General features: G+C 41.9%; 1 protein-coding gene across 1 annotated transcript in view; it reads left to right on the top strand.

The window, feature by feature from the left end:
- The window catches only part of LOC134566054 (uncharacterized), a 449970-nt gene that overhangs the window by 305384 nt on the left and 118005 nt on the right, over nucleotides 1–26581 (top strand). The window contains exons 20-21 of the mRNA XM_063425766.1: nucleotides 5976–6104; nucleotides 9124–9252. Of these exons, the coding sequence (XP_063281836.1) occupies nucleotides 5976–6104; nucleotides 9124–9252 (258 nt within the window). The remainder of the gene's footprint in view (nucleotides 1–5975; nucleotides 6105–9123; nucleotides 9253–26581) is intronic.

Raw genomic sequence — 26581 nt, 5'->3', positions numbered from 1 at the left:
TTCAAGTAGGTTCTTGTACTATCCTAACAGAAGAATCTTTCTAACGTTATGTGGTACAACCTTGATTATTCATAGTATTAATCTAAAAAAGGAGTGTAACTCCAGAAAGGAGCTTGTGTAACTCCATAAGGGCCACTACATGGATGTCATCTTACGATACTATGGGCCACAGTATGATTGAGTTTATATGATATAAGTTTTTTGTGTAACCTAACAGAACAGTGACATAATTACCAGGAAAACCACGCAGGGCTGTTTAATCGCAATTTTTGTGATTTAAATAATTCGATTTTTTGAAAATCAATCAATTTAAATAGGTCCATTATATGATAAAGCATGAATATCCATTATCAACTATACGTGTAATAAGCTGATACAACAACAAATACTTCTAATAACAAGCTAATAAATAGAATAGTAAATAAAAAGGCTGAGGGTATCCTGGACATCATCTTTTGTTACTGACAAGATGGTTGCCAGTGTCTTCTGATGCATGAGAGAAAGTGGAACCAATTTACCAGTTTTGTATTTTACTTCCTTAAAGGGACACTGTAGGCAACCATACCACTTCAGCTAATTGAAGTGGTCTGGGTGCAGTGTCCCTTTTGCACCTAGTGCTGCAATGTTTAACCCCTTGATGATTGATGACGGTTCAAGACCGTCATCGGAAACATCCCTGTGGCGAAACCAACCTCGCCACTGGGCCCTGGAGAAGCCTGTTTGCCCGCCTCCTACCTGCTGACTATGGTCCCTGGGTTATTTGGGGCATATTGTATTTTATTGTGCGACTGCTGGCCCTTTAAGCACAGTGAATGGTATTTTATTGTACTGCTGCTGGCCCTTTAAGAACTGTCTGGGGACATATTGAGACTTTGGGTAACAATACCCTTTAAGACTATGGCCCCTGAAAACGTATGGACTTTTATTCAGTGATTATGGCCCTGTGTGAGCGGTGATACCCCAGATAGCTATACCATGGAGCCTATTCATATAATGAAAGACTATGGGAAAGACTTTAGCTCCATGGCAATTGTACTGTGTGAATAGGATCTGCGCGCTATTCGGTAGTTTTGTGCGCTCAGATCCCAGCTATCTGGGGATATGTGAAATGTCTGTGTGTTATGGATAAAAAGTAACTTTCTGTATTTTAAAGTGTTTTATGTCTTTCTGTAACCATGTGGTTAATGGAGTCTGCTTCTAGCCCTGGATAATTGGATTACTTTCCTCTTTGTCTCCAGGATAGAGGCCTATGTAAAACCTGTCTAAACCGGTTTGCCATGCGGCTAGTAAGGGACAAAAGATACTTTTAGTAACTTTTGAACCCCTGGTCGGATTCATGCCATTTTTTAATATGTTGTTCCCCTGAATGGATTGATTGTGGATATGTATTTTTATGTGAATGTGATGTATGGTTTTAGAGTTATGAAAGTTGTGTAAAAAGTATATTTTAAACTGTATGCATAATGGGATTCTGTGTCACACTAAGGGGAGGGGATGTGTGGGTTGCACCCGTGATACTATTGGTCATTTTATGCCTCCCCCTGGGTGTGGCCTGTATGTGTGAGATGGAAATAAAAGCCAGGCTGGCCAGTCGAGAGTTCCTGCTTAACCCTCAAAGTGAAGTGTCGTCTCATTATTGGGGGAGGATTTATTGTATGCTGTTCCAGTTTGACTGCTAGGAGTGCAAACCTATTCGTATGGTTCCTATTCAACTGTCTACAGCATTCAGAGGCTTGAGAGGATTTATATGCTTCTCAGATTTAGTGATTGTGGTGTCTGCCAGAGTGCTTGGAGTCCTCAGGAAACGCTAGGAGCATCCATTAACGGAGGTACCCAGTCGGGGTGCCAGGCGATCCGTTACAATCCCCTTGAGGACCGATGACGGTCCTGAACCGTCATAATGTCTTGGGGGTACTTACCTGATCAGCGCTCCTCCGGGTCCAGGGCGACTGCCTGTCTGCCCAGGCAGTCTCCCCGCGGCAGATCAGGCCCCCTGCGGTCACGTGATCGCTTGATCACATGACCGCAATAGGTGTCTGTGTATCTGCCTGCAGGGGGACTGTCTATGCTGACTGGCAGTCTCCCTGTAAGTGAAAATCATAAAATAAAGTAAAAAAAATATTAAATCTGTGTAAAAAAAAAAAAATAACATATATATAAGATATATATACATGTATTATATCTATATATAATATATCTATATATATATTATATATATAATGTCATACTAAGTATATTTTTATATTTATATATACATATATTAATATAAAAATACACGTATAATTAAATTACACACGTATATATATATATATAATATATATATATATATATAATAACTATATTTTGTATATTATTATAAAATATAAATAATACGTATATAGAAATAAATTTAAAAATTTAAAAATAATTTTTAATAATTTGAAAAAAATTATACATATATATGTAATTTTATTCTAACGGTATTTTGATATTAACATATATATATTTCAAAATACACTTAGAATGAAATTATATATATATATATATCTATGTATAAAAAATATTACATAAATAATAATATGAAAATATTACATAAATAATTTCATAAATATACACGTAGACTTCAAATATATAAACATTGTGACAGAACCATCCGTCTGTCTATTGTGGTGGATTCGTCTATTTCCTGCACGTCCGTGTAAATGGCTGTTTCCAATAGCACAGCCATACGAATGACTGTTTTCAACTAATAAAGCTACTGAACGGATGGCCACCCAGGATGGAAGTGTGCTGCTGGTTAACCTCTTGATCCCAATTAGAACGTTGTGGTTAACCGCAGACACTTCTCAATTAAACCGACTTCAGGGTGGCCGTCGTTCGTATGTCGACCGCGAGGCAGCGGCCATTTTAAAACGCACGAAAGCCCAGCGGTGTTCGGCTCTGATTTCATGGAACTAAAAACGGACATTCTTTCTGCCGAACACTGCTGAAACAACGGGTCGCCTGGCTGTCTCGACGAACGCGTATGAACACTGGCTGTTCGGGAGTTTTATCATCGACGAAAGGATAGCCTTCCCATGGAGTCAATCGCATACCGATAGACTGTAAGAACTTTGACTCCATGGCGATTGAACTATGCGTATGGGATGTGAGCGCTATTCGTCAATAATATGCCCTCAGATCCAGGCTATCTGGGGATATGTGATGTGGATGTGAAATGTACAGTTATTATAAAGTTATGTATTTTTATGCACTTTCTAGTTTTGGATTTAAAATGGCAATGGGTCTTTGTCTTGGAGATAATTGTATTACTTCCCAATTATCTCCAGGGCAGAGGGGAGGGAAACATATTGCATTGTGGGTAAAGCCTGTGACTGTATGTCTGGAATGTCCTCCTGTACTACTGTAATTTCAGTCTTCCATTTGGTCCCCTAGGGGAGTGTCCACCAAGTGGGAGACCGGCATAAATACGGGCAGGTAGCCCACAGTAAAGCGAGATCCTGTTTGACCCTCAATGCGGAGCTTCTGTCTCGTTATTGGGGGGATTTATTATTTACGCTTAGAGACTGCTTATGGGAAATGTATGCCGCTTGGTGGATGTCGTGGTTCGGCTATTAGCGGCGGTTCGTGGAGTTCTGTTCGGGATTTGGAGTCCGTTCACGGATCCCGTTCGGGAGATTACCGCTTCCCCTGGTTCTGGTTCGTGGATTACAATTTATACGAACGGAGAATTGATATGGTGAGAGGGGAAGGTGAACTAAACTGCGCTTTTACTTACAGACACTGAGGGTGTCTTAACAAACATGTATATATATTTAAATTCTATGTGCATATTTATGTAATATTATTATATAATTAAGTAATTTTATTGATTGCAATTTGAGGTACATGCCTGAGAACCCAGACTGAAAGTCCAGAGAATTTAATTGGCTAGCACTATGTTTAACCCTGTAACTTTCTATGACACCCTAAAACCTGTACATGAGGGGTACTGTTTTACTCGGACCCATCCCTGAACACAAAAATTAGTCTTTTAAAACAGTAAAACATATCACAGCGATGATATGGTCAGTGAAAGTGAAGTTTTTTGCATTTTTCACACACAAACGGCACTTTCACTGATGATATTATTGCTGTGATAGGTTTTACTGTTCTGAAACACTATTATTTGTGTTCAGTGAAGTCTCCTGAGTATAACAGTACCCCACATGTAGAGGTTTTATAGTGCTTTTGAAAGTTACAGGGTGAAATATAAGGCTTAATTTTTTTCATTGAAATTTGTCAGATTGGTAAAGTTGCCTTTGAGAGCGTATGGTAGCCCAGGAATGAGAATTACCCCCATGGCATACCATTTGCAAAAGAAGACAACCCAAGGTATTGCAAATGGGGTATGTTCAGCCTTTTTTAGTAGCCACTTACTCCCAAACACTGGCCAAAGTTAGCGTGTTTTGCATTTTTAACACACAAACAAATATAAATGCTTACTTTGGCCAGTGTTTGTGACTAAGTGGCTACTAAAAGAAGACTGGCCATACCCCATATTAAATACCCTGGGTTGTCTACTTTAAAAAAATATGTACATGTGGGGTGTGATTCGGGGATTTATGACAGATAACAGTGTTACAATGTCACTATTGATAAATGTAAAAAATATATAGATTGGAAGAGCAATTTCCTACTTGTACTTATAGCCCTATAACTTGCAAAAAAAAGCAAAAAAAGCAAGTAAACACTGGGTGTTTTTAAACTCAGGACAAAATTTTGAATCTATTTAGTAGTTTTTTTCATTAGCTTTTGTAGATAATTAAAAGATTTTTCAAGTAAAAGTCCAAAAACATGTTTTATTTTGGATTTTCACCATATTTTATTATTTTTTTTAAAGTAAAATATATGACATGATACAAATAATGGTATGTAAAGAAAGCCCTTCTTGTCCTGAAAAAGACAATATATAATTTGTGTGAGAACCGTAAATGAGAGAGCCGAAAGTTACAACTAAACACAAACACCACAAAAGTGGTAAAACCGCTCTGGTCCTTAACGTACAACATCGCAAAAACAGGCCAGTCCTTAAGGGGTTAACATTGCAGTTCCAGAGAAACTGCAATGTTTACATTGCAGTACTAAGTCTGCCCATAGTTGATGTCTACTAGATGGCCACTAGAGGGCTTCCTGAATTGAAACAGACCTTTGGTCCAATATCTGATGTTCAGAGTCAGATTTTTCCCCTATAGGAAAACATTAATTTAATGCTTTCCTATAGGGAGGTATAATGCATTTGCTGCGCATGTGCATTAGCGCTCACTGGACACGGGACATAGGAGGGGGCATTACGTCACCCCAGCGCAGAGGGACATCAGCGCTGGGATCGGGTAAGTAAATAAAGGGTTTTTAACTGGGATATTATGAAATAATGTTTGCTAGGTCAGAAATGAGTAAGTACGTAAGGGCTGCTTGATGTTGGATGTCATATGCTGAGGAGAATAGCAGTTCTAAAATGGAGTCAGAAGTACATTGTGACAAGAAGGAGGGGCCAGAATGAAGAGGACAAAATTATATTAACAATCTACCATGGGATACATGACATAACAAGAAGCAGAAATAAAGAGAAAGATCTTGTGGCTTTGCTGCCGCAAAGAAAGTTTTGTGTCCATTCTCAGACAATGTCAACTGGCAGGAAAAAATACCCTTTTTGGGTGATTTTTATGGAAATATTAGCAGTCACTGGGAAAGCTTAGAAGCAAAATTCTAACATTGTGATAAAGAGCTCCAGGCGAATGTGTCCAGGCTGAAAGCTCATTGTGAAAACGGTCCAGGTACAGAAAGAGAAACCATTTTGGAAGGCGATGAAGCTGCTACAGTTGAATTTGGCAGTGGACTGAATTCTGAATTAATGTCACAGTCATGAGCATCATGCAAACCCTAAATAAAATGAGGAAGGAATGTGTACTCAAAAATACATGGATTAATTTTTCCAAATGTTGTTAAATTCGCAGGTAGTGCAGGTACCTCTGAAAAGCGAATGTTTGATAAACAGAGGCTGACAAAGAAAAGACGTAAACCTTCATGTATTGATGAATCAGAAGTTATTAGAAAACAGACTGCCCATTCAACTACAAATCTAGGTAAGTAGCAATTCTTTTTACAAGATAGTTGCAATACAATGCATAATTATGACTTATGAATTATGAATTATAGCCAAGCCGTTTCAATCCTGCGATTGGGCATAGCTCACATAAAGTATAAATATTTTTGAAAAGCAGGAAAAGACAGGATTAAATAAATATTCAGGATCAACAAATACTTTTCCGGGTTCCCCCAAAAAACAAGAATGATGGCTCAATCATGCATATTCCCCCCAAAATGCTTTATTAATATTCGCCATTTTGTAAGACTGTTATAGAACCTTTTTTTGTGCCTAGTTAAAAGTTTAACCTCCGGTACTGTAATTTATAATCGAAAAACAATATTCCTAAAGTAATAACTGCATTAAATATATACAAGTAGGCTCTTGTACTATCCTAACAGGAAAATCCTTCTAACATTATGTGGTATAACCTTGATTATTCTTAGTATTAATCTAAAAAGGAGAGAATAGCCCTATTTACCGAGCTTGTGTAACTCCATAAGGGCCACTACACGAATGTCACATTACGTTACTATAGGCCACAATATTATTCGGTTTATATGATATACATTTTTTGTGTACCATGACAGAACAGTGATACAATTACCAGGAGGACCATGCAGGGTTGTTTAATTTGAATTTTTGTGATTGAAATCATTTGATATATTTTTTAAATTAATCAATTTAAATAATTCCATTATGGTAAAGCATGAATATCCATGATCAATCATACTTGTAATAAGCTGATACAACAACAAATACTTCTAATAACAAGCTAATAAATTGAATAGTAAATAAAAAGGCTGAGGATATCCTTGACATCATCTTTTGTTACTGACAAGATGGTTGCGAGTATCTTCGGATGGATGAGAGAAAGTCGACCAATTTACAGTTTTTTATTTAAAGGGACACTGTAGGCACCCAGATCACTTCAGCTAACTCAAATGGTCTGGGTGCAGTGTCCCTTTTGCACCTAGTGCTACAATGTTAAACATTGCAGTTCCAGAGAATCCAGAGAATGTTTACGTTGCAGTACTAAGTCTGCCCATAGTGGCTGTCTACTAGCCAGTCACTAGAGGGCTTCCTGAATTAAAACGGACCTTTGGTCCAGTATCTGACACTGGACGTCCACGCGCTCTGCATTAGGACACTCAGTATCAGATTTTTTCCCTTCTGCATCTCTCTGATTCTTGAAACAGAAAATCCTTGTAGCAACATTAATTGGCTGACAACATCAGTATTTTTCTGAAGCTGAATTTATGAATGAGGACCTATTGATTAGAGCATCAGCTGACCATCTCAGCCGATTAGCAGCATCCATATCTGAGGCTTCCTGGTTCAAGAATCAGAGAAGTGGAAGGGCGCAGGCAGGGCTAAATGGTGCTGGATTCAAGACTTTGGGATTAAATATTTCATGAATGGCTTAACTCCTAAATGTAAGCAGTCACCCGTGACCTCCTGTCACCATAACAATTTAATTCTGATGAAGTTGTTGTGGTGCCTGGAGTGTTTCTTTCTGTTTTTTTACTATGATATTGGGCAAAAAAATTAAGAATTGAATAATAAGTATATGTTGTCTCAATTGTGAGCCATCTTACAAACTGCATGTACAAATGAAATTTGTTTTAAAAAAAAAAATCAGTTTAAATAAGAAAAAGTTGTTTTTTAATTATTTATTTATTTTTAAATCAGGTTTTTTTCAAATCCTGCAACTACGTCTATAATTCCATATAAAGGTTTAGACAATTGCCAGAACTAACAATTCAATCCCCTAAAGAAGAATTTGCAAATCCAAATCAAGAAAGTAGCGGGCCTTTGTACGTCATCCAGAGTGATCTGTAATCTACTCTATACTTGTTTGGGCAATTTCAAAAGGGTTAAGTCACTCATTCTTCAGTATGTATCAATACACATTAATACATTGACCTTTCCAGTTGCATAGGAGTCTACCATACCACAGAACAGCTAATACCTCAATAATCCAAAAAGAAGGTTATAATTCATATACCTCCCTATATAACCCTTACATTAATCTTTCCTAAGGCGAAAAATGAAATGCTACGAAATACATAGTAGTACTGTGCTAATGTCACACGGACTCTAACGTTTAACTCATAAAAAACAGAAAAAGTCTGCAAGGACAGTCATATCACTGGTCCTTAGTATGGCCGGATTTAACGGAGAGAATAGGAAAAGTAATCATATGGTGCACACACAAGAAACAAAGGACCAAGCATCGGTGATCCAACAACAGGAACAGAAATCCCTCCATAGTATATCCCATAACGTAAAGACAGGTCACATGATATTAGGTGAATGATAAGGCACAGTGCTGTTTTAAGCAAGAGACGGTTCTATTAAGGCTCTACACTAGGTGAGTTATTTTTAACTTTCTGCTGATATAAATTAGATTCCAGAAAATGCTAAGCTATCATATTTTATTATGCCTCTGCATTATTTGTAGAGAGGTCCTTGGAGAGTAGTGGTGTACTAACAGAAGGCACAAAGTCCCAGAGTTCAAAAAGGCTCCCATATATGTAAATGTAACACCACACAGTTTTTGTTTTATACACTATTGTTATTCATATATTTTTTTATTTACAATATTGCATGATATATTTTATATTTGTTTGTTTTTTCTTTGTTATATATGAGACTGCATGACCCCTATTCCAACACGTAACTGTTCTGGGGTCATTCTCCAGAAAATAATTTTTTCACTGTTTTGAATTATGGCGTTGGGTTAGAGAAGAATATCTACACAAGTGTTGTAGCAGCTAGCTAATCTTTCACTTATCGAAGTGCCTGATTCCTCTTTTGGTGTGTATCAACTTAAGAGTATTACTCATGTAAATAACTATGTATGTTATTTTGAAGCCATGGCTTACTAAGCTCATTTCTCCTTAGAGTGCAAAATAAACAAACCATTTCTCTTCCATACACTAGTGATCTAATCATAGAGGTAATTTAGGACTTTAAGAATATTAATTCTGTTATATTTGCTTTAATTTTTTCAGCACAAGTTAAAACCCCCCGTGACATTAATGCTATCTCTAAACGTATACCAAGGCAGGCCTATAATGAACAATTCTCTGTGAAATGTGGCACCACAATGGGAACATTCTTCAAAAATAAATGGAATGGAGGTTAGTATGGCCTCGGTACAGAGTCATTTATTCTAAATTGGTTTTACTTTTTTCCTAATAAATTAACTTGTTTCCCAAAATGACAATAAAATGTGTAGATATTTCCCAGGTAGCCAATGAGGAACATGGGAACGAACATCTAGTAAAGTGCCTGGTTAACCCAGAATTGTGGGTGGGGAGTGAAGAGATATATTAAGCAGATTAAAGAGTATTAAAGAGTACTAGTGCAATGTGTGTATCCATTACAGAAAAAACTTCTCTAAGTTTCTTTAAGATCAACAGATTATATCTTTCTTCATTAGAATCTTCATACTTCCTCGCAATAGACTTTCAAAGACAACCATAATTACCAGATTTTACTAATTACATGACGTAAAGTCATGATTTTATAAAGGACACGGAGGCGAATATTATGCTAATCTCTTTCTTTATTATACCTCAGCAGCAAAGAGAAGGTATTATTATTATTATTATTATTATTTTATTATTTATATAGCGCCAACAAATTCCGTAGCGCTGTACAATGGGTGGACTAACAGACACATAATCAGACCACTGGACGTACAGGAACAGAGGGGGTTGAGGGCCCTGCTCAATGAGCTTACATGCTAGAGGGAGTGGGGTATAGTGACACAAACGGGTTAAAGTAGGGGAATTAAGTAGTTTGTTAGAGAAGGGTTTATTGAGTGCTTGGTAGGTCATTTTTGACAGTTGCAGGAAAGGAGTCATGGGGTGGGGGATGAGAAGCCTGCTGACAGTTTAATTGATACGCTTTAACGAAGAAGTGAGTTTTCAAAGATTTTTTGAAGGAGTGGAGGCTGGGTGAAAGTCTGATTGAGGAGGGAAGGGAGTTCCACAGAATAGGTGCAGCCCTAGAGAAGTCTTGAAGGCGAGCGTCAGAGGTGGGGATCCGGGCAGAGGATAGGCGTAGGTCTTGGGATGAGCGCAGGGGTCTCGATGGGACATACTTGTGTATGAGGGAGGATAGGTATGTTGGAGCAGCATTATGTAGGGATTTGTAAGCAAGTGCCAGAATTTTGAATTGGGCCCTATATCTAACTGGAAGCCAATGCAGGGACTGACAGAGCGTGGAGGCGTGGGAGGTGCGACCGGACAGGAAAATAAGCCTCGCAGCCGCATTCATTACAGATTGCAGCGGTGCAAGCTGGGAACATGTAAGACCGGTCAGAAGGGGATTGCAGTAGTCGAGGCGAGAGAGAACAACAGCATGAACCAATATCTTAGCCGCGTCTGGCGTTAGATATGGGCGGATGCGCGCTATGTTCTTGAGTTGGAAGCGACAGGATTTGACTATCGATTGGACATGGGGAGGTATAAACATTCATAGAAAAAAAGTTTTAACAGGTTCTCCAAGGGTTAACACAACATTATACTCTTAACCAATAGGAACAGTCCTTCTATTTATAACTACTCATGTGACCTTTCCCTCTTTCTTTGGTCATGCCGAAGCTGTATCGTTATAACTTGAGACGACACTGGAACACTTTATCCGTTATGTCGAACTTTCCCATATCCCGAACTTGTAGGAACTTGTCTGTGTGAACTGCGGTGACAACTGGTCATCCAGGGTGTCGCTTATTGTGAGTTAAGCTGTAATGGGATAGAGAAAAAAAGTGGTAAAATGTGGTCTTAGGAACTGTTTGTCACAATGGTAGTGACTAAATCTTACTATCTGCATTAGATACTACAGACTCACTAGTATATAAAAAACTGTTGTCTTATACAATCAAATTAAGTCTAGACAAAAAGAAGACACCACAATGACCCTTATTCTATTGTTTATTGGGTGGGAATTTCACTCTTCTTTCGTCGATATAGGCCTGATATACTTACCGGGTGGGCCAATATTCGCCTCCGTGTCCTTTATAAAATCAGGACTTTACGTCATGTAATTAGTAAAATCTGGTAATTTTATTAAAGGACACGGAGGCTCATATTATGCTAGTTCAAAACTGTGCAATGACTGTTGATGATACGTGGTCTGTAGGGTGAAAATAATATTCCTTAAAGGTGGATTCACGAGACCAATCTGCTGTCCGTAACAGGTCTTCCAGCCTGCATCCCAAGTTGAATATTTTAGATGCCATGGCTCCTCTAGTGGAGTGCGCTCCGTATACTGAGGTATCTATGTTTGCAGAGGTCATTATCCACTTCACCCATCGGGCTATCGTTATTGAAGATACTGGCTGGTGTGGTGAATTGATGGCCAGAAATAATTCATGATGTCCAGAGTTTCGAAATGCCTGTGTCCGTGTCTCATATTCCTTGAGGCAGGCTATTGGGCACAGGTTTTTGTTGTGAGGGAATGCTGGATATGATACTGATGATGTCGCTGATTTAGTACGTTTGGAAATGTTGAAAGTTACTCCTGTTGGAGTGAACGTGCGTGCATCGACGTCCAGTGCCCTGACATCCGAGACTCTTTTGCAGGATATTAAGCATAAGAGCATGGCCAGTTTCGCTGATAGTTGTTTTAGCGTGAGGTCAGAGTTCTGTGGCCATTGTTCCAAAAGGTTTAAGACCAAATTCACGTCCCATACTGTATTATATCGGGGTCGTGGTGGTCTTGCCAATCGAATTCCGCGTAAGAGTCTGCATACCAACAGATGTTTACCCACTGGGAATCCTTCTATGCCCTTGTGTCCAGCGGATATCGCTAACCTGTATACATTGATGGTCCGGTATGCTAGTCCTTGGTCGTATAGGTGTGTAATGAAACGTAACAGGTGGTTTACAGAGGCACATACGGGATCCACGTGTTGTTCCATGCACCAACCACTCCAGATGTTCCAAGCTTTAGAGTAGGATCTCCGTGTTCCAGGAGCCCAGGCTCCCGCCAGAAGTTCGAGAGTCATTTGCGGAACGTTTGGCATGACCCAGGGTCCCCAGAAAGAAGCCACGCTAACAATCTGAGTTGTCCCTGCATCATCAGAGGGTGTGGGTTCCCATCTGGGTCTGAAAGGAGACGTGGGTTCTCGGGTAGCATCCTGGGAAGATCTATGGACATCTCCATGAGTGAAGGGAACCAAGGCTGTGCAGTCCAGAGTGGGGTTATGAGGACTAGGGATGTCCGTGCGCGGTCGAGGTGTACTAGTGTTCGTGCCAGCAGAGCGAACGGAGGCAACGCGTATAGTCGTTTGTTCGGCCATGGTTGTAGGAATGCGTCCGTAGCTAATGCGTCTGGGTTCGGTCTCCAGCTGAAAAACTCTGGGAGTTGTGTATTCAACCGTGACGCAAACAGGTCTATATACATCGGACCCCATAGTGTTTGCAATTGTAGGAACGTCTCTCGGTTCAGGCGCCAATCGCTGGTATCCCGTAGGTGTCTGGAGTTCCAATCTGCTACGGTATTTGAAAAACCCCGGGATGTATTCGGCCCATACTGTTATGTTGCGCTCTAAGCAAAACTGCCAAAATTCCGTGGCTAAGTCTGCTAGGATTCTGGACTTGGTGCCGCCGAGGCGGTTGATGTACTGTACAGCTGATACGTTGTCCATCCTCAAGACGATGGAGCAATGCGTCGCGGGGCCCAGGAGGCTCTTTAGCGCGAATTATCCTGCCATTAATTCCAGGCTGTTGATATGTAGTGTCCTCTCCGATTGGGACCATTTTCCGCCTGTGGAGGTATGTCCACAGCGCGCTCCCCAGCCCCGTGTGCTGGCATCTGATTCTATTATGCAATCTGGGTTGTTGCCGAAGATTGCTCTGCCGTTCCACGCTTCCATGTGCTGTAGCCCCCACTTGAGTTCCTCTTTGGCTGTGTGATCGAGTGGCACGGAGTCTGAGTAGGAGTGTCCTGAGCGTAGTTGTGCGGCTTTTAGTCTCTGCAGGGCCCTGTAGTGCAAGGGTCCCGGGAAGATCGCTTGTATGGAAGCGGAAAGGAGTCCAATTATTCTGGCTAGTTGTCTGACCGTGAGAACTGGACGAGCCAATGTTCTGCGGATCTCCTTCTTGATGATTTTTATCTTTGTGGGTGGTAAGCTTAGGGTCCCTAAGACCGCCCCTATCTTGAATCCTAGGAATTCTAAGGACTGGGAGGGGACTAGTACCGACTTCTCCCAGTTGATTAGGAATCCCAGGTTTTGTAGAAGTGTTATTGCCCAATATAAGTGTTGTTGTAGTAGTAGGGTGTCCTGTGCCATGATCAGCATATCATCCAGATATATGATCATGCGAACCCCTCTGCTGCGTAGCAGCGCAACCACTGGTTTCAACAGTTTTGTAAAGCACCATGGTGCTGATGATAGGCCAAACGGTAGGCACTGGAACCTCCACGTCTGAGTGTCCCAACGGAATTGAAGGAGCTGTTGGCATTCCTTCGCAATGGGGATGGTGAGATATGCATCTTGGAGGTCTAGTTTGACCATCCAATCCCCCAGCCTGAGAAGATCTCGTAGGCAATGAATCCCTTCCATTTTGAAGTGCTGATATCTTACAAATGCATTGAGCGGGCGTAGGTTGATCACTGGTCTTACCCCACCGCCTTTCTTGGGGACCAAGAACAGGTTGCTCAGGAAGCCTGGGGAGTGAGGTGCGACCTGATAGATCGCTCCCTTCTCTGCCAGTGCTCTGATTTCCTTCGACACGAGTTCTCTGTCCCGTGGGGTGAACACAATCCGCCGTGGCATTGCAGATTGGGTTGGGTCTTTTACGAATTCTATGTGGTACCCCGCTAGCGTGTTGAGAATCCAGGCATCGGACGTGAGTCTGTGCCATGCCCCGATAAATTTGGAAAGTCTGCCCCCCACGTGTGAGGTACGAGAGAGGAGAAGGGGGAAAGCACTTACCATAAGGTCGTCGGCCGTATGTGGAACCCCTGTGTCCTCTGGGCTGCCACGATCTTCCCCTGACCGGGAAGAAAGGTGTGTGGGTTCTGGTCTCCGTCTGCAGGAACCTTGGTGTAGTGGGGCCTCGGTAGCCCCGGTGGGAGCTCCGTGATGGGCAGCTGGACAGGCGGCCCCTGTACCTGCCAGCCCCTCCAAAAACCTTTGGGGAGAACACCCGTTTCAGGTTTGTTTGTGCCTTATCTAGGGCTGTAAATGTGCTCACGTAGTTGCCCAGCTCTTTTACAAAATTGTCTCCGAAAAGGAGACCTTTTGCCTGGGGTCCAGGCTCGGTTATGGCCATGTTGACCAGTTTAGGGTCTATTTTCATGAGAATTGTTTTCCGCCTCTCAGTACTAAGTGCGGCATTGGAATTGCCGATGAGGCAGAGCGTTGCGCCCACTCTCGGATCTCTAAGGGATCTAGCGGTGCACCACCTGAGAGTGTCACTTCGACCAGGTCGAAGATTTTTGCGCTGGGGCCCAAGGAGTCAAGCACCTTGTCCTGGCAGTGGCGTAGGGAGTAGTCCAGCCCTTTTTTGGCTTTCCAGCCAGCTTTACCCTGGAACTGGGCAATCTTAGGGTCCACCTCCGTTGTGGCGCAAGCCATATCGGGGACCGTTGGGCGTGGGCATTCTGCTCTTAACTTGTTCCTGGTCGTTTTATCCAGGGGCTTCCTGATCCTGGCCGCTATATATTGGGCCACATGGTCAGCTGGGAACCAGTCTACAGACCTAGGGTGTTGTAGGTCATCTGGGTTAAATAGGGGCTCGCCCTGAGGATCTAGGATGATGGAGTCATCCGTGGACACTTTACCCTTAGCTGGTGTGATTGCCAGGCTGCGCTCAGGGTAAGATTTCCCTGATTCCAGAGAGACAATTTCCTCGGACTCACTCATTACCTCCTCTATGTCCGAACCAGAGTCGGATGTCTCTGTCTGGGCTTTTGCCCATTTCCAAGTCCTCACCGTTTTTGCCCGGCGGGTGGCTCTTTTGCGTGGGGCCCCACGTCCTCAGTATTGACAGGGCGTGACCTGTCCGTCATGCTGGTTTTGGAGGTGTGCTTGCCCGTATGGTGGGTCTTCTCTGTAGCTTTGCGGCCGCTGAGGGACGCAGGCTTGTCAGTTTGGGCCTTGGGGCGGAGGCCGCTGGGGTTGTTGTTAGACGCCAGTATGGCGTTACTATGGATTGTGTCAGGTTCTCTGACATCGCCCCCATTGCCGTGAAGATGGCTTGGGTGACCGATTTGGTCATGGTCGCATCCAGAAGCGAGTGAAACTCCTCCGAGTTCAACTGCTCTATGGATGCCATGTCCTCTCTCTGTGGTGAGCATGGACCTTGTACCTGGGACACATGGTGTATGGTGTCCTTACTGATATCAGTGGGTGTGGAAACCCCTTGGTCCCTGAGGTGCTGCATTACAGGCAGGTTATACAAAACTCCTGGGACGCTGAGTTAGTAAAACAGGTAAGTTAGGGTATACTGATTGACACAGTGAATTTGCCCCAAACTGTAAATAGTGGTAAGAATAGTGGTATCCCTTTAAATCCTATGTAGGGAATAAGCAGTAGTAACTACTAGGGCAGTGAGCTCTGCTATTTATGCAAATGGATTCAGGCACAAACAAAGGCTGTCAGCTTACCGAGTGTTCCCTCCGGAATGGCCGCCAGGGAGCACTGGTAAGCTGCCAGCCAATGCCGGTAGCCAATCCGTGAGCGCCCGCCCTCAGGTACAGGGGGCGGGCGGAGAAAAAGCGCGGCAAAGACCAGCCAGACTGCTGGAAAATGGCCGCCGCGTCGTGCGGCCGTTATTGCGCATGCGTGAGTGGTCTCTGGATTCAGAGCGCTCGCGCCGGGAACGGCCGCCGTGATTCGCTGGCAGGATGAAGTTAAACGGGTAATAAAATACCCGGGGAAGTGTGGGAGGGGGGTTAACCGCCGGAGGGGGGGGGGGGAAACCCCAGTGAAGCAGATAGGCGCCGGTCAATAGCAGAGCAGTAGGTTTAACACATGCAACACATATGATTAACACATGCCAATAACATTGAAAATGATTAGACATAAACAAAATAAACTTTAACAGTCTAAATAAGTTGCTCTGAGGAGAGCTAAAATGAGATGGTACTTAGCTGAGGCAGCAGCAAAAAAAGAGGGAAAGGAAAGGTCACATGAGTAGTTATGAATAGAAGGACTGTTCCTATTGGTTAAGGGTATAATGTTGTGTTAACCCTTGGCGAACCTGTTAAAACTTTTTTTCTATGAATGTTTATACCTTCTCTTTGCTGCTGAGGTATAATAAAGAAAGAGATAAGCATAATATGAGCCTCCGTGTCCTTTAATAAAATCAGACAATTGCCCACTAATACATTCAATCTACTGTCATTGGTGGGTGGGGAGGCACCATTTGATATATACAGTCTACCTCCTGACTTTAAAAAATGAATTTATGTAACCATTATATTGAAACTGATATTGGGGAATAAAAGCAAGCAGTATTCATCAGTACGTTTTATTACTGTAAAAGCAATAAATAGTAATAATTATAAATGAGAAAAACATCATAGCCAATAAAAATATATAAAAACCACTCTATTAAGGTGTAACGGCTAGTTGTGATGTTTTACACAGTAAATTATTCAACAACGGCTTTTTGAAAGCTACTTGGAAGTAAATAGATGGTTCATTTAAATCTGACATGAGTCAGGTTAACCCCTTCAGGACCGAGGACGATTCAGGACTGTCATAGGCATTTTAGCGTTGCCGACCGCTGATGGTCCTGAACCATCCTAACGGTGTAATGTACTTACCCGACCAGCGGCGATCGGCGGTGCTCCCGGTGTGGGGAGACTGCCTGCAGCCCATGGCGGATTAGGATCTCGGGGACCATGTGATCGCTCAACAGAGCGATCACATGGTCACAATAGGTGTCCATGTGTCTGCCTGCAGGGGGACTGTCTCCCTGCTAGTGTAAAATAAAAATAAATAAATGTTAATGTTAAAAAAAATATATAATAATTATATATGTGTGTATATATATATATATATATATATATATATATATATATATATATATATATATATATATTGTAAAATACAAATAATAAGTAATTTAAATAAACACAAACACCACAAAAGTGTAAAAAGAGACCTGGTCGCAAATGTACAACATCGCAAAAAAAGTCCAGTTCTTAAGGGGTTAAAGCAAATGCATTAGGTTCACAGCGAAACAACACAGTGCTACTCCATTTTCTTATTTTTTTTTGTCATGACTTGATTTTTTTTATTACTGTAAATGTTACAGTAATACTTTGCATAACACATAGTTCTAAGGTAAGAGCAAGTAAGTTATTCTATTAATAGCAATTAGTACATATACATTAGACAGACAGTTGAAATCTGATCTCTAATGTGTGTACAAATCTTGCTTGCTCTTTCAAAACAGTGCATGTCTCCTATCAGCTGGTATTGCTGTCCTTTGCTGTAAGATGCAAATTTTGTACTTAAGGTGGCACAGAGTGCACCAATAAAGTTTAGAGTAAATGGATAAGAAGAAAAAGAAAGAAAAGAAAATAAGGACAGAGAAGAGAATCCATGTCCAGGATTCATTATCACGAATATCTTATTTTTTTTTTTTCTTAAATATATTCTTTATTTTCATATTGGTAAAACAACATGCGATAGTAATACACTGAGCTATTGCACTATGGTGCACGCAAGAAGAGTAGTTGTTGCATGAATGTCATCGGGTGTTGCAGTACATAATTCAAGTGTATACATTTTGTTACGAATGGTCGTTCACTTTGTATTTCTGGTATAACGGAGTATAATAACCCATTCATCACCTGCAGGTGTTTGCCAATATATTTTACCTTTAAACACCGAAACATAAGTAGAGAACTAACACCAGGGCGAGGTATGCAGTTATATGGGACATCATGACGAGTCAACATTGCACTCTCAAAAATATGGGGTGCAGCACCTGGTGTCCCATGTGATTACATTGTATACTAAGGCCTCAGCATCTTTCTGAGGGCCGTGTTGGACTGTATAACCAGTGTTGTCCGTAGAAGAACGCAGAATACAGTACGAGTAGAGGTCAGTTACAAGGGGAGGATTGAAACCCACAATAGCAGAATGTGAGTGAGGGTCAGGGGGAGGAAGGGGGGGGAAAGGTGGGGGCTAGGCACGATGCCCCTGGGTGTAATGTCACGATCCTAAGACTACAGGGTGGGGGGAGGGAGGGATCATCCCGCCACCCCCCCCCCCAAATGGTCCCACCATCTGAGAGGCCCCAGTCTTGCTAAGAAAGAGGGGCAGGGGTCCCTCGCGTCGGAGGGGAAGCCCCACATGCCCACTTCACTTTCACTTCAGTTGCTTATGTCACTTTGTAACCAGGGCTCCCAAACCTTGTCAAACTTTTTTTTACTGATCCTTGTGTGATGGCAGTCAATTTGTCCATAGGACAAGTTTCTTTCGTTTTTTGTATAACTAAGGACATGGAGGGAGCATCTTGTTTGAGCCAGTTCTTTGCTAGGGTAAGTCTGGCCGCTAATGTGAGTTTGTGCAATAGTCGCTGCCCTGGTCCCATCCAGTCATCCCTAAGTCTAGACAGCAGGAAGACCCAAGGGTCTATCTCAATGTTGCGTTGGAAAATCTGTGCTATGAGGCCTCCTACTTTTTGCCAGAAGGACCTTGCTACCGGGCATTCCCACCACATGTGGATGTATGTCCCTTTGGTTCCGCACTGTCTCCAGCTGGTGTTTTGCCCATGCGGTATAGCTGTAAGGGTGTCGTGTACCACCAAAACATTGTTTTATATGTTTGTTCTTGAAGTGATGTGCAAATCAAGACTGCTGTGTTGGCCTCCCAGATATCCTGCCAGTCCGCGCCATCTAAAGTTTCCCCCAGGTCGGTCTCCCATTGTTCTAAGTATGCCAGTTTGCCCCATTCAGTAGTGTTGGATGCTATGTGTGTGTGTACAGTGAGGAGATCAGACACGTGTGTTTAAAGACAAGTTTTGAACAGGTGTCTTAAAGATCTGTCATCTATTTTTTCATGACTTCTCGTGTCTGTGATTGACATATAAAATCTTTGAGTTGTATGTATCGGAAGAAATCTCCCAGTTTAAGAGTCGTTCTTTCTGAGAGTTTATCGAACAAGACCACTCTGTCGCCGGCACTCATGTGGCAGAGTCTTTGAAGCTCTGCATGTTCCAGGTTTTTGAAGTCTTTGGCCCTCATCAGCGGGGAAAGGCCCTATTTCTGAGTAACTGTAGCATTGGAGAGGGTAGTGTTGTTAGGTCATACTTCTGGGCGTATTTGTCCCATATTCTTATGGAATTCAGGACAGCAGGTCACTCTGTACGCACAATTGCCCTATGTTCTTTGTGCAGCCAAATATAGTATTGTGGTAGATCTGACCCCATGAATAGGGATTCGAGGTCTACCCATTTTCTCTCATCAGGGGTCATATGTCACATTGCTACCTGTGAAACTTGTGCGGCTAAATAATAGTAAAAGATTAGAGATTAGGTAAGAGATTAGAGATTAGGTATTCCCAGACCTCCAGTGGCTTTCGATCGGTAAAGTATGTTACATGATATCCTGTGTCGTTTGTTGCGCCAAATAAATTCTCCAATCGCCTTCTGTAGTGGGGTGAGGTCATATTTTGTGATGGGGATCGGGAGGGCCTAGAACAAGAAGAGAATACATAGGAGAATGTTAATTTTTATTCACGAGATCGGTTTATCCACCCATTTATCCAGGTCCTGTATTTGTGTTTTGAACATGGGTACGTAATTTTGTGTGTATAGTTGGGTCGGATCTGCTGTCAGATGTACCCCTAAGTATTTGGTCGCTTTGCGATTAATTTGGATGTTATGTGTTGTGGTGATGAATATCTTACTTTTTGAGGACTGGAAGGATGGTCGTTCAAAGGTGATATGACATTTTTTTAACGTGGAGTTAGTTTGGCACAATGAGTGATATTAATCTAAGGTTTTATTTACCTGCTACTATTAGTATCCTGAATTCATCGGTTGTGCTAAGAGCCTTAAGTAGAGGGAAAAGAACATTTAAATATTGGCACTGCTGACTGAGATGGTCGCATGTTGTTGGAGCTCCACAGAGAAAACCACTTATTCATCCCAAAACTGTACAAAATTGCACTATTTTCAGCAAACTACTGCTACTAACTCTGTAGGGCATCCTGCTGACTGTCTGACACCTGTATACCAGTGGTTGGCAGAGGTAGCCCATGTTTGACTACTCAGCGGCCTACAGCCACAATCGAGGTGGACCGGTGGGGGTTATCCCGGTCCCCATTGGCATGGGCATTTCAGCTAGCTATACAAATCACTGGAGTGTTGGGGCCTAGCTGTCAAGATGGCCACCCCCCCAGGGCCCATTTTCTCAGGCGCTCTCCTGCAATCAACCACATGCAAAGACCCACTATTCTTGGCTTTTGACCCCATCTGGGCTTCCATCTGGAAGAAGATTGCGGATCGGTAACTCACCAGCACTCCTGTGGGATGATTCACAGCCTCCTGGATTCTTCCTGCTGGCTGACACCGCGTGCATTGTTACTCCCATGATTTGCTGCGCAGGAGAAGGCGCAAGAGGCCGCGGCCCCTGTCTGGACCTCGGCACTCTGGCCGTCCTGCCCGTCACAACTCACCACGATCAACGGGGTATAAGCTCCCTCAGTTTCTGTACAGCCCACCTATCAATCACATCACCGGTTGTGCAAGACCTACAGCCAGCATATGCAAACCACGGACAAAGCGCGGGCAGACATCCTGGAGGGGTCAAAGCTAGATTTTCTATGGCCTAAGTGTGGACTCCATCGAGATGGTTAATGGTGGTTGGGGCTGGAACTCTGCACGGACAAAGCGCGGGCAGACATCCTGGAGGGGTCAAAGCTAGATTTTCTATGGCCAGTGTGGACTCCCTTTAAATATCAGATAGGTCTAAACAGTGAGAAAGTTGGTAAGAAAGAACTGTTGTGAAGTTCAAGAGGAAAATGCCACTCGAGGATGAAGTTTAACTGCTGCAGGATATCAATCATGCTTAATTAAGGTAACAAAAAGCTAGCTAATTTATGGTAGAGACAAGTGGTCATTAGTGAAACAGCCTAGCAGCAGGCAAGATTATTAGATAGGTACAAACAGTATGGAGGATACAGCTGTGGATCCACAAAAAAAAACAATAATAGTATAATACTGTATATACATAAAAAGTGCACATAATAGGTATAACTCACAAGAAAGATGAGAGTAACTCGCCCAAGGGTACTTCCCCCGATCTGTGGGGGGCTAAATCCACTTCCTTACTGCCAATGGTACTGGTGCCAGACTCAGGAAAGGTGGAAAAATATATTGCTTTATTTAAAAAAGATACAATAAAATGATACCAGGTCCTATGTGTTTCGTCCTATAAGGACTTCTTCAGGGCACTCCTGGTATGTAAAGCTACACCAATATGGTAGTAGCCACAATAAAAACAAATTATACAAATCCCCACCTGAAACTCTGCTCTTAGTTGGTCGCCATCTTGCGAGCACTCTTCCACTGTCAATTATTTTTTCGAACCTTTTGCCACAAAGATGCCTAGAGGTTCATGGTGGGACCTGATTGCTTTATCGTTCAGGATGCTTAGTAGCGCTGCATGAAAGAATAAATGTGTTGTTTAAGATTCAGGCACCACAGAGTTCGCTTCTCATGCAGCCATTCTGTTCGGCTTCCATCTCTGTCCCATTGTCTGTTTTTTTTTTTTTTTTTTCTTAAGTGTAATATACAATTGTATTTAAAAATCTTTCAACCCACATTAAAAATAAGGTTTAATGTCAATAAACAAATCAAACAAAAGCATTTCAATAGTTTAACACAATGAAAGCTTCAAGTGGTTTCCACAAATTCACTTGAAAATGTAACTTATAATAACTTCTTCAGTCTCAAAATTATTCAATCCCTGAATAAAATCCCTCACATTGGCACAAATGTGCAAAACAGGTGTTGTCTCAAGCACACCTGATGCTATCAACCAAGGGCTTCATTAGTTGCACCAGGTGTGCTTGAGCTGCAACACTTGAAATATCTGAATTAGCTAGGGGTTTGTTGATTGTTACATTTGACTGCATGTTCGAAATATGGCTAAGTCAAAAGAATGATCCACAAAGTTAAGAGAAAAGATCATTGCCCTTTACAAACAAGGAACAGGATATACAAATATAGTGAAGGCACTGTATGTTCCTAGAGACACCATTGGAAGCATAGTTTGCAAGTTGAATTTGGAAGGAACAGTGGTTACACTAACTGGACGGGAAAGAAAAACGAAGCTACCAATGACTGCAACCAGATTTCTGAGAAGGCCAGTTGTGAAAAACCCTCAAGTGACTGCAAAAGCAAGACCAAGAGGTTTCTGTGAGCAAAGTAAGGCACATATTAAACACAGAAGGTTTCCATGTCAGAACTCCAAGACATATACCACTACTGACACAAAGGCCAAAGACAAATCAGCTCCAATATGCTCAAAATCATATAAATAAGCCACAGACATTTTGGGGATTCTGTTCTGTGGAGTGATGAAACAAAACTGAAATGTTTCAGGCCAATGCATCATGTCTGGAAAAAGAAGACTGAAGCATGCTGGAAGGTTAAGCATGGTGGTGCCTTGCTAATGGTCTGGGGCTGCTTTGCATCCTCTGGCACTGGAAATCGGCAGCGTGGGTATGGCATAATGGATTCTTTGAAGTATCAGGAAATCCTAGGAGAAAACATCATGCCGTCTGTTAGGAAGCTGAAGCTTGGGTGTCATTGGACCTTCCAACAAGACTTGGTTGCAGAAGATGTCCTGGAAAATTCTACACTGGGCATTACAGTCATCTGACTTGAACCCCATAGAAAATCTCTGGTTGGATTTGAAGAAGACGGCTGAAGCACGTAAACCCAAGAATATTACTGAGCTGGAGGCCATTGCACATGAGCAAAGGGATAAGATTTATCAGGAACACTGCCAGAAGCTGGTGTCTGGCTATGCATCTCATTTGCAGCAGGTATAAGTACTAAGCACTAAAGATGCTTGCTATAAAGGGATTTAATAATTTTGAGACTTGAGTAGTCTTATAGGTCTCATTTTCATTGAATTTGAGGAAACCACTTAAAGCATGTGTTAAAGCATGTGTTGTAACTAGCTATTTCAATAGATTTTGCTTTAATTAGTTTATTGCAAACAGCTTAACGTCTGTAGATTTTGAATAGTGATGAGTTAGGGAAACATGCAACATACTTTGCAATAGTGGACAATATTAGTCAGTGGCTGCAGAACTCAGTAAGATATTTATATATATATATATATATATATATATATAAATAAATAAATAAATAAATAAATATATATATATATATATATATATATATATATATATATATATATATATATTGACTCTTGAAAATATTAGGGTGTTTTATTTTAAACCATAACTATAACTAATCCTAGAACTAACACTACCATCATCCCCAATCCTACAAAAACCCCATACCAACTTTAACCCCACCATTAACCCAACACCAGGCCAAACACTAATCCTACCCCAACTCTAACCCTAACAATACACCAATCCTAATGCAAATCCTTTACCAGCTGTAACCCTACTATAACCCGAACACTAACCTTACAACAAAATTTAGAGAATTAGTATCCAGAATTATATTATATACTGTATATCACAGGATCATCAACTGACAAGTGTATCCAGACACGCGGAACATTTTATACGGTCAAGGAATTTGAATCTCATGGAGGAAGAGCGCTCAGCAAAGCCTGGAAAAGAAGCATTAAATGTGAAGATGTTAAACTAGAAGTCTTATTCGAGGTATGTAAATTAACAATATGTTTAGCAGCTCAATGAAAATTCTCTCAAAAGTGTAAGAATAGAGAACATATTTTAGAAATAAATCTTCATAGATAAGTATATAATCCAAAGTGATCAAATCTAATAAGCTAATAATGCCAGAAGAAACAGAAAAGTTTCATAGAGTAGCTAAGTCTGATATAGAGAACCATGGTCTATTTTAATTGGGTTAGAAAGTAATAAAGCAGCCGAGTCAAAAAACTTTGAATTCTAATTTCTGATAGATAAACCCTCACAAACAACAAAGTAACTTTTCATTGATTGGTCAGCTCTTAGATAATGATTACATTCTATATTGTAGCTTTTTTATTGATGAACTATTCTGACTCCAAATCATGTTAGGCAGAACAGTCACATTTCAATGCATTAAATAACATTCTGTATAACTCTTACTTAAGGGTGTCACTGGGAAGAGCTGAGGGGCTCTAGTCCAAAGTGTGGGGGCCTATATATCTTAATCTTTTGATCTGCTCTGTGCTCTCTTTTTTTTAACTTAGTGCCGATTTTTTTTACTGGCACCATGTGCTCTTTTTATATGAGGCTAGAGGGCCAACCACTATAAATACAACCCTACCGTTGGTAGCATAGTGCGGGTTTATTGACAGGCAATATACATACCTATCAGTTTTAACCATGGTATCAATGTGATTGATCTTACAGTGGGCAATGGGAAGTGACATCACAACCATTCCCCTTCCAGAATAGACCACACACACAAGGAGAACACAGAGTGCAACCCTGCAGCATATCTCCTACTGTTCCTGCACCTATACCACCAACAGTAAAGGGAATATAGAAATATACATTAATCAGATGCGTAACTAGAAACCATCAGGTCCCAATGCAAAAATTACCCTGGGCACCCCCACATGTGTCTCATACCCACCCAGCCCTTCCATGTGTCTCATTTCCCCCCTTCCATATGTCTCAGCCTTCCCAGCCGCTTTAGGTCTCATTTCCCCCTTCCATGTGTCTCAATTTCCCCTCAGCCTCTCCATTTGTCAATTCCCTCCTTCCATGTCACCCCAGTCCCTTCCATGTGTCTCAATCCCCCCTGTCCCTTCCATGTGTCTCAATTCCACCCCAGTGATTTCCATGTGACCCAAGCCACCCCCCCAGGTGCCTTACTTGTGGCTCTACCCCCCGCCAAGGCCTTCCATGTGGTTCAACCCACCCTCCAGTGCCTTCTATGTGTCTCAATCCCCCCTAGTGCCTTCAATGTGTCTAAATTACCCCCAGTACCTTCTATTATTATAATTATTATTATTTATAAAGCGTTAACAAATTCCGCAGCGCTGTACAATGGGTGGACTTACAGACACGTATTTGTAACCAGACAAGTTGGACACATTGATTGAGATTGAGAGCCCTGCTCAATGAGCTTAGATGCTAGAGGGAGTGGGGTATAGTGACACAAAAGGTAAGGGTAGGGTAGAAAAGTATGTTGCTAGGATAGTATTCACTGAGGGCTTAGTGTTTTTTGTTTTGATGACAGTTGCAGTAGAGGAATCAGGGTGCGGGGAGAGAAAGCTGTTCAGTTTAATTGATATTCTTTCCTAAAGAAGTAAGTTTTCAAAGATGTTTTTGAAGGAGTGGAGACTGGGTGAAAGTCTAACAGTGAAGGGAAGGGCATTCCATAGGAATGGTGCAGCCCTAGAGAAGTCTTTAAGGCGAGCATCAGAGGTAGGAGTAGGAACAGAGGTTATACATAGTGGCTTAGATGGGACATATTTGTGTATTAGTAAGGATAAGTAGGTCGAAGAAGCATTTGTAAGCAAGTATCAGGATCTTCAATTGAGTCCTATATCTTACAGGAAGCCAATGTAGGGACTGACAGAGCGGGGAGGCGTGGGAGGTGCGGGCGGACAGGAAGATGAGCCTCACTGCTGCATTCATTATAGACTGTAACGGGGCAAGTTGGGAACACATAAGACCACTGAGAAACGAATTACAGTAGTCAAAGCGAGAGAGGACAGCGGCATGAGCAGCATGTACAAGGGAGGCATTGTAGATGGAAAACAATAGGTGACCAAGGACAGACCCTTAGGGAACACCAACAGAGAGAGACTGGAGAGAAGAGGCAGAGCCAGAGAAAGACACACTGAAAGAACATTGAGAGAAGTAGGAAGAGCACCATGAGAGGAGAGCGCTATCCCGTAGACCGATATTACAAAGGATGAGAAGAAGCTGTTGATGATCAACAGTGTCAAAAGTAGCAGAAAGGTCGAGGAGAATTAGGATAGAGTAGTGGCCATGAGATTTTGCAGTGATAAGACGATTACATACTTTGGTCACAGCTGTTTCCAGATTAAAGCGGGTCAAGTAGAGATTTGGATTCGAGGAACTCTGTCAATCTCGCATACACAACTCTCTCAAGGATCTTGGAGGAAAATAGTAGTAGTGAGTGTGACAGAGCTCCAGTAATCTGACCAAGTACCTCTGCCAAGTCTGCTACCTAGTAGCTATCAGGGACCCTGGAGCACTTCAGACCCAGTCGCCGAGGCTTGACTGGGATCACTGAGGGTCTTTTCCAACCTGGACCAGGCTACTGTGTTTAAAGCCCTGGACACACTTTGCAT

The sequence above is a fragment of the Pelobates fuscus genome, chromosome 6, assembly GCF_036172605.1.
Source record: "Pelobates fuscus isolate aPelFus1 chromosome 6, aPelFus1.pri, whole genome shotgun sequence".
Classification (NCBI taxonomy): domain Eukaryota; kingdom Metazoa; phylum Chordata; class Amphibia; order Anura; family Pelobatidae; genus Pelobates; species Pelobates fuscus.
Note: the sequence above shows the minus strand (reverse complement) of the source record. Positions and strands in the feature narration are given on the sequence as shown.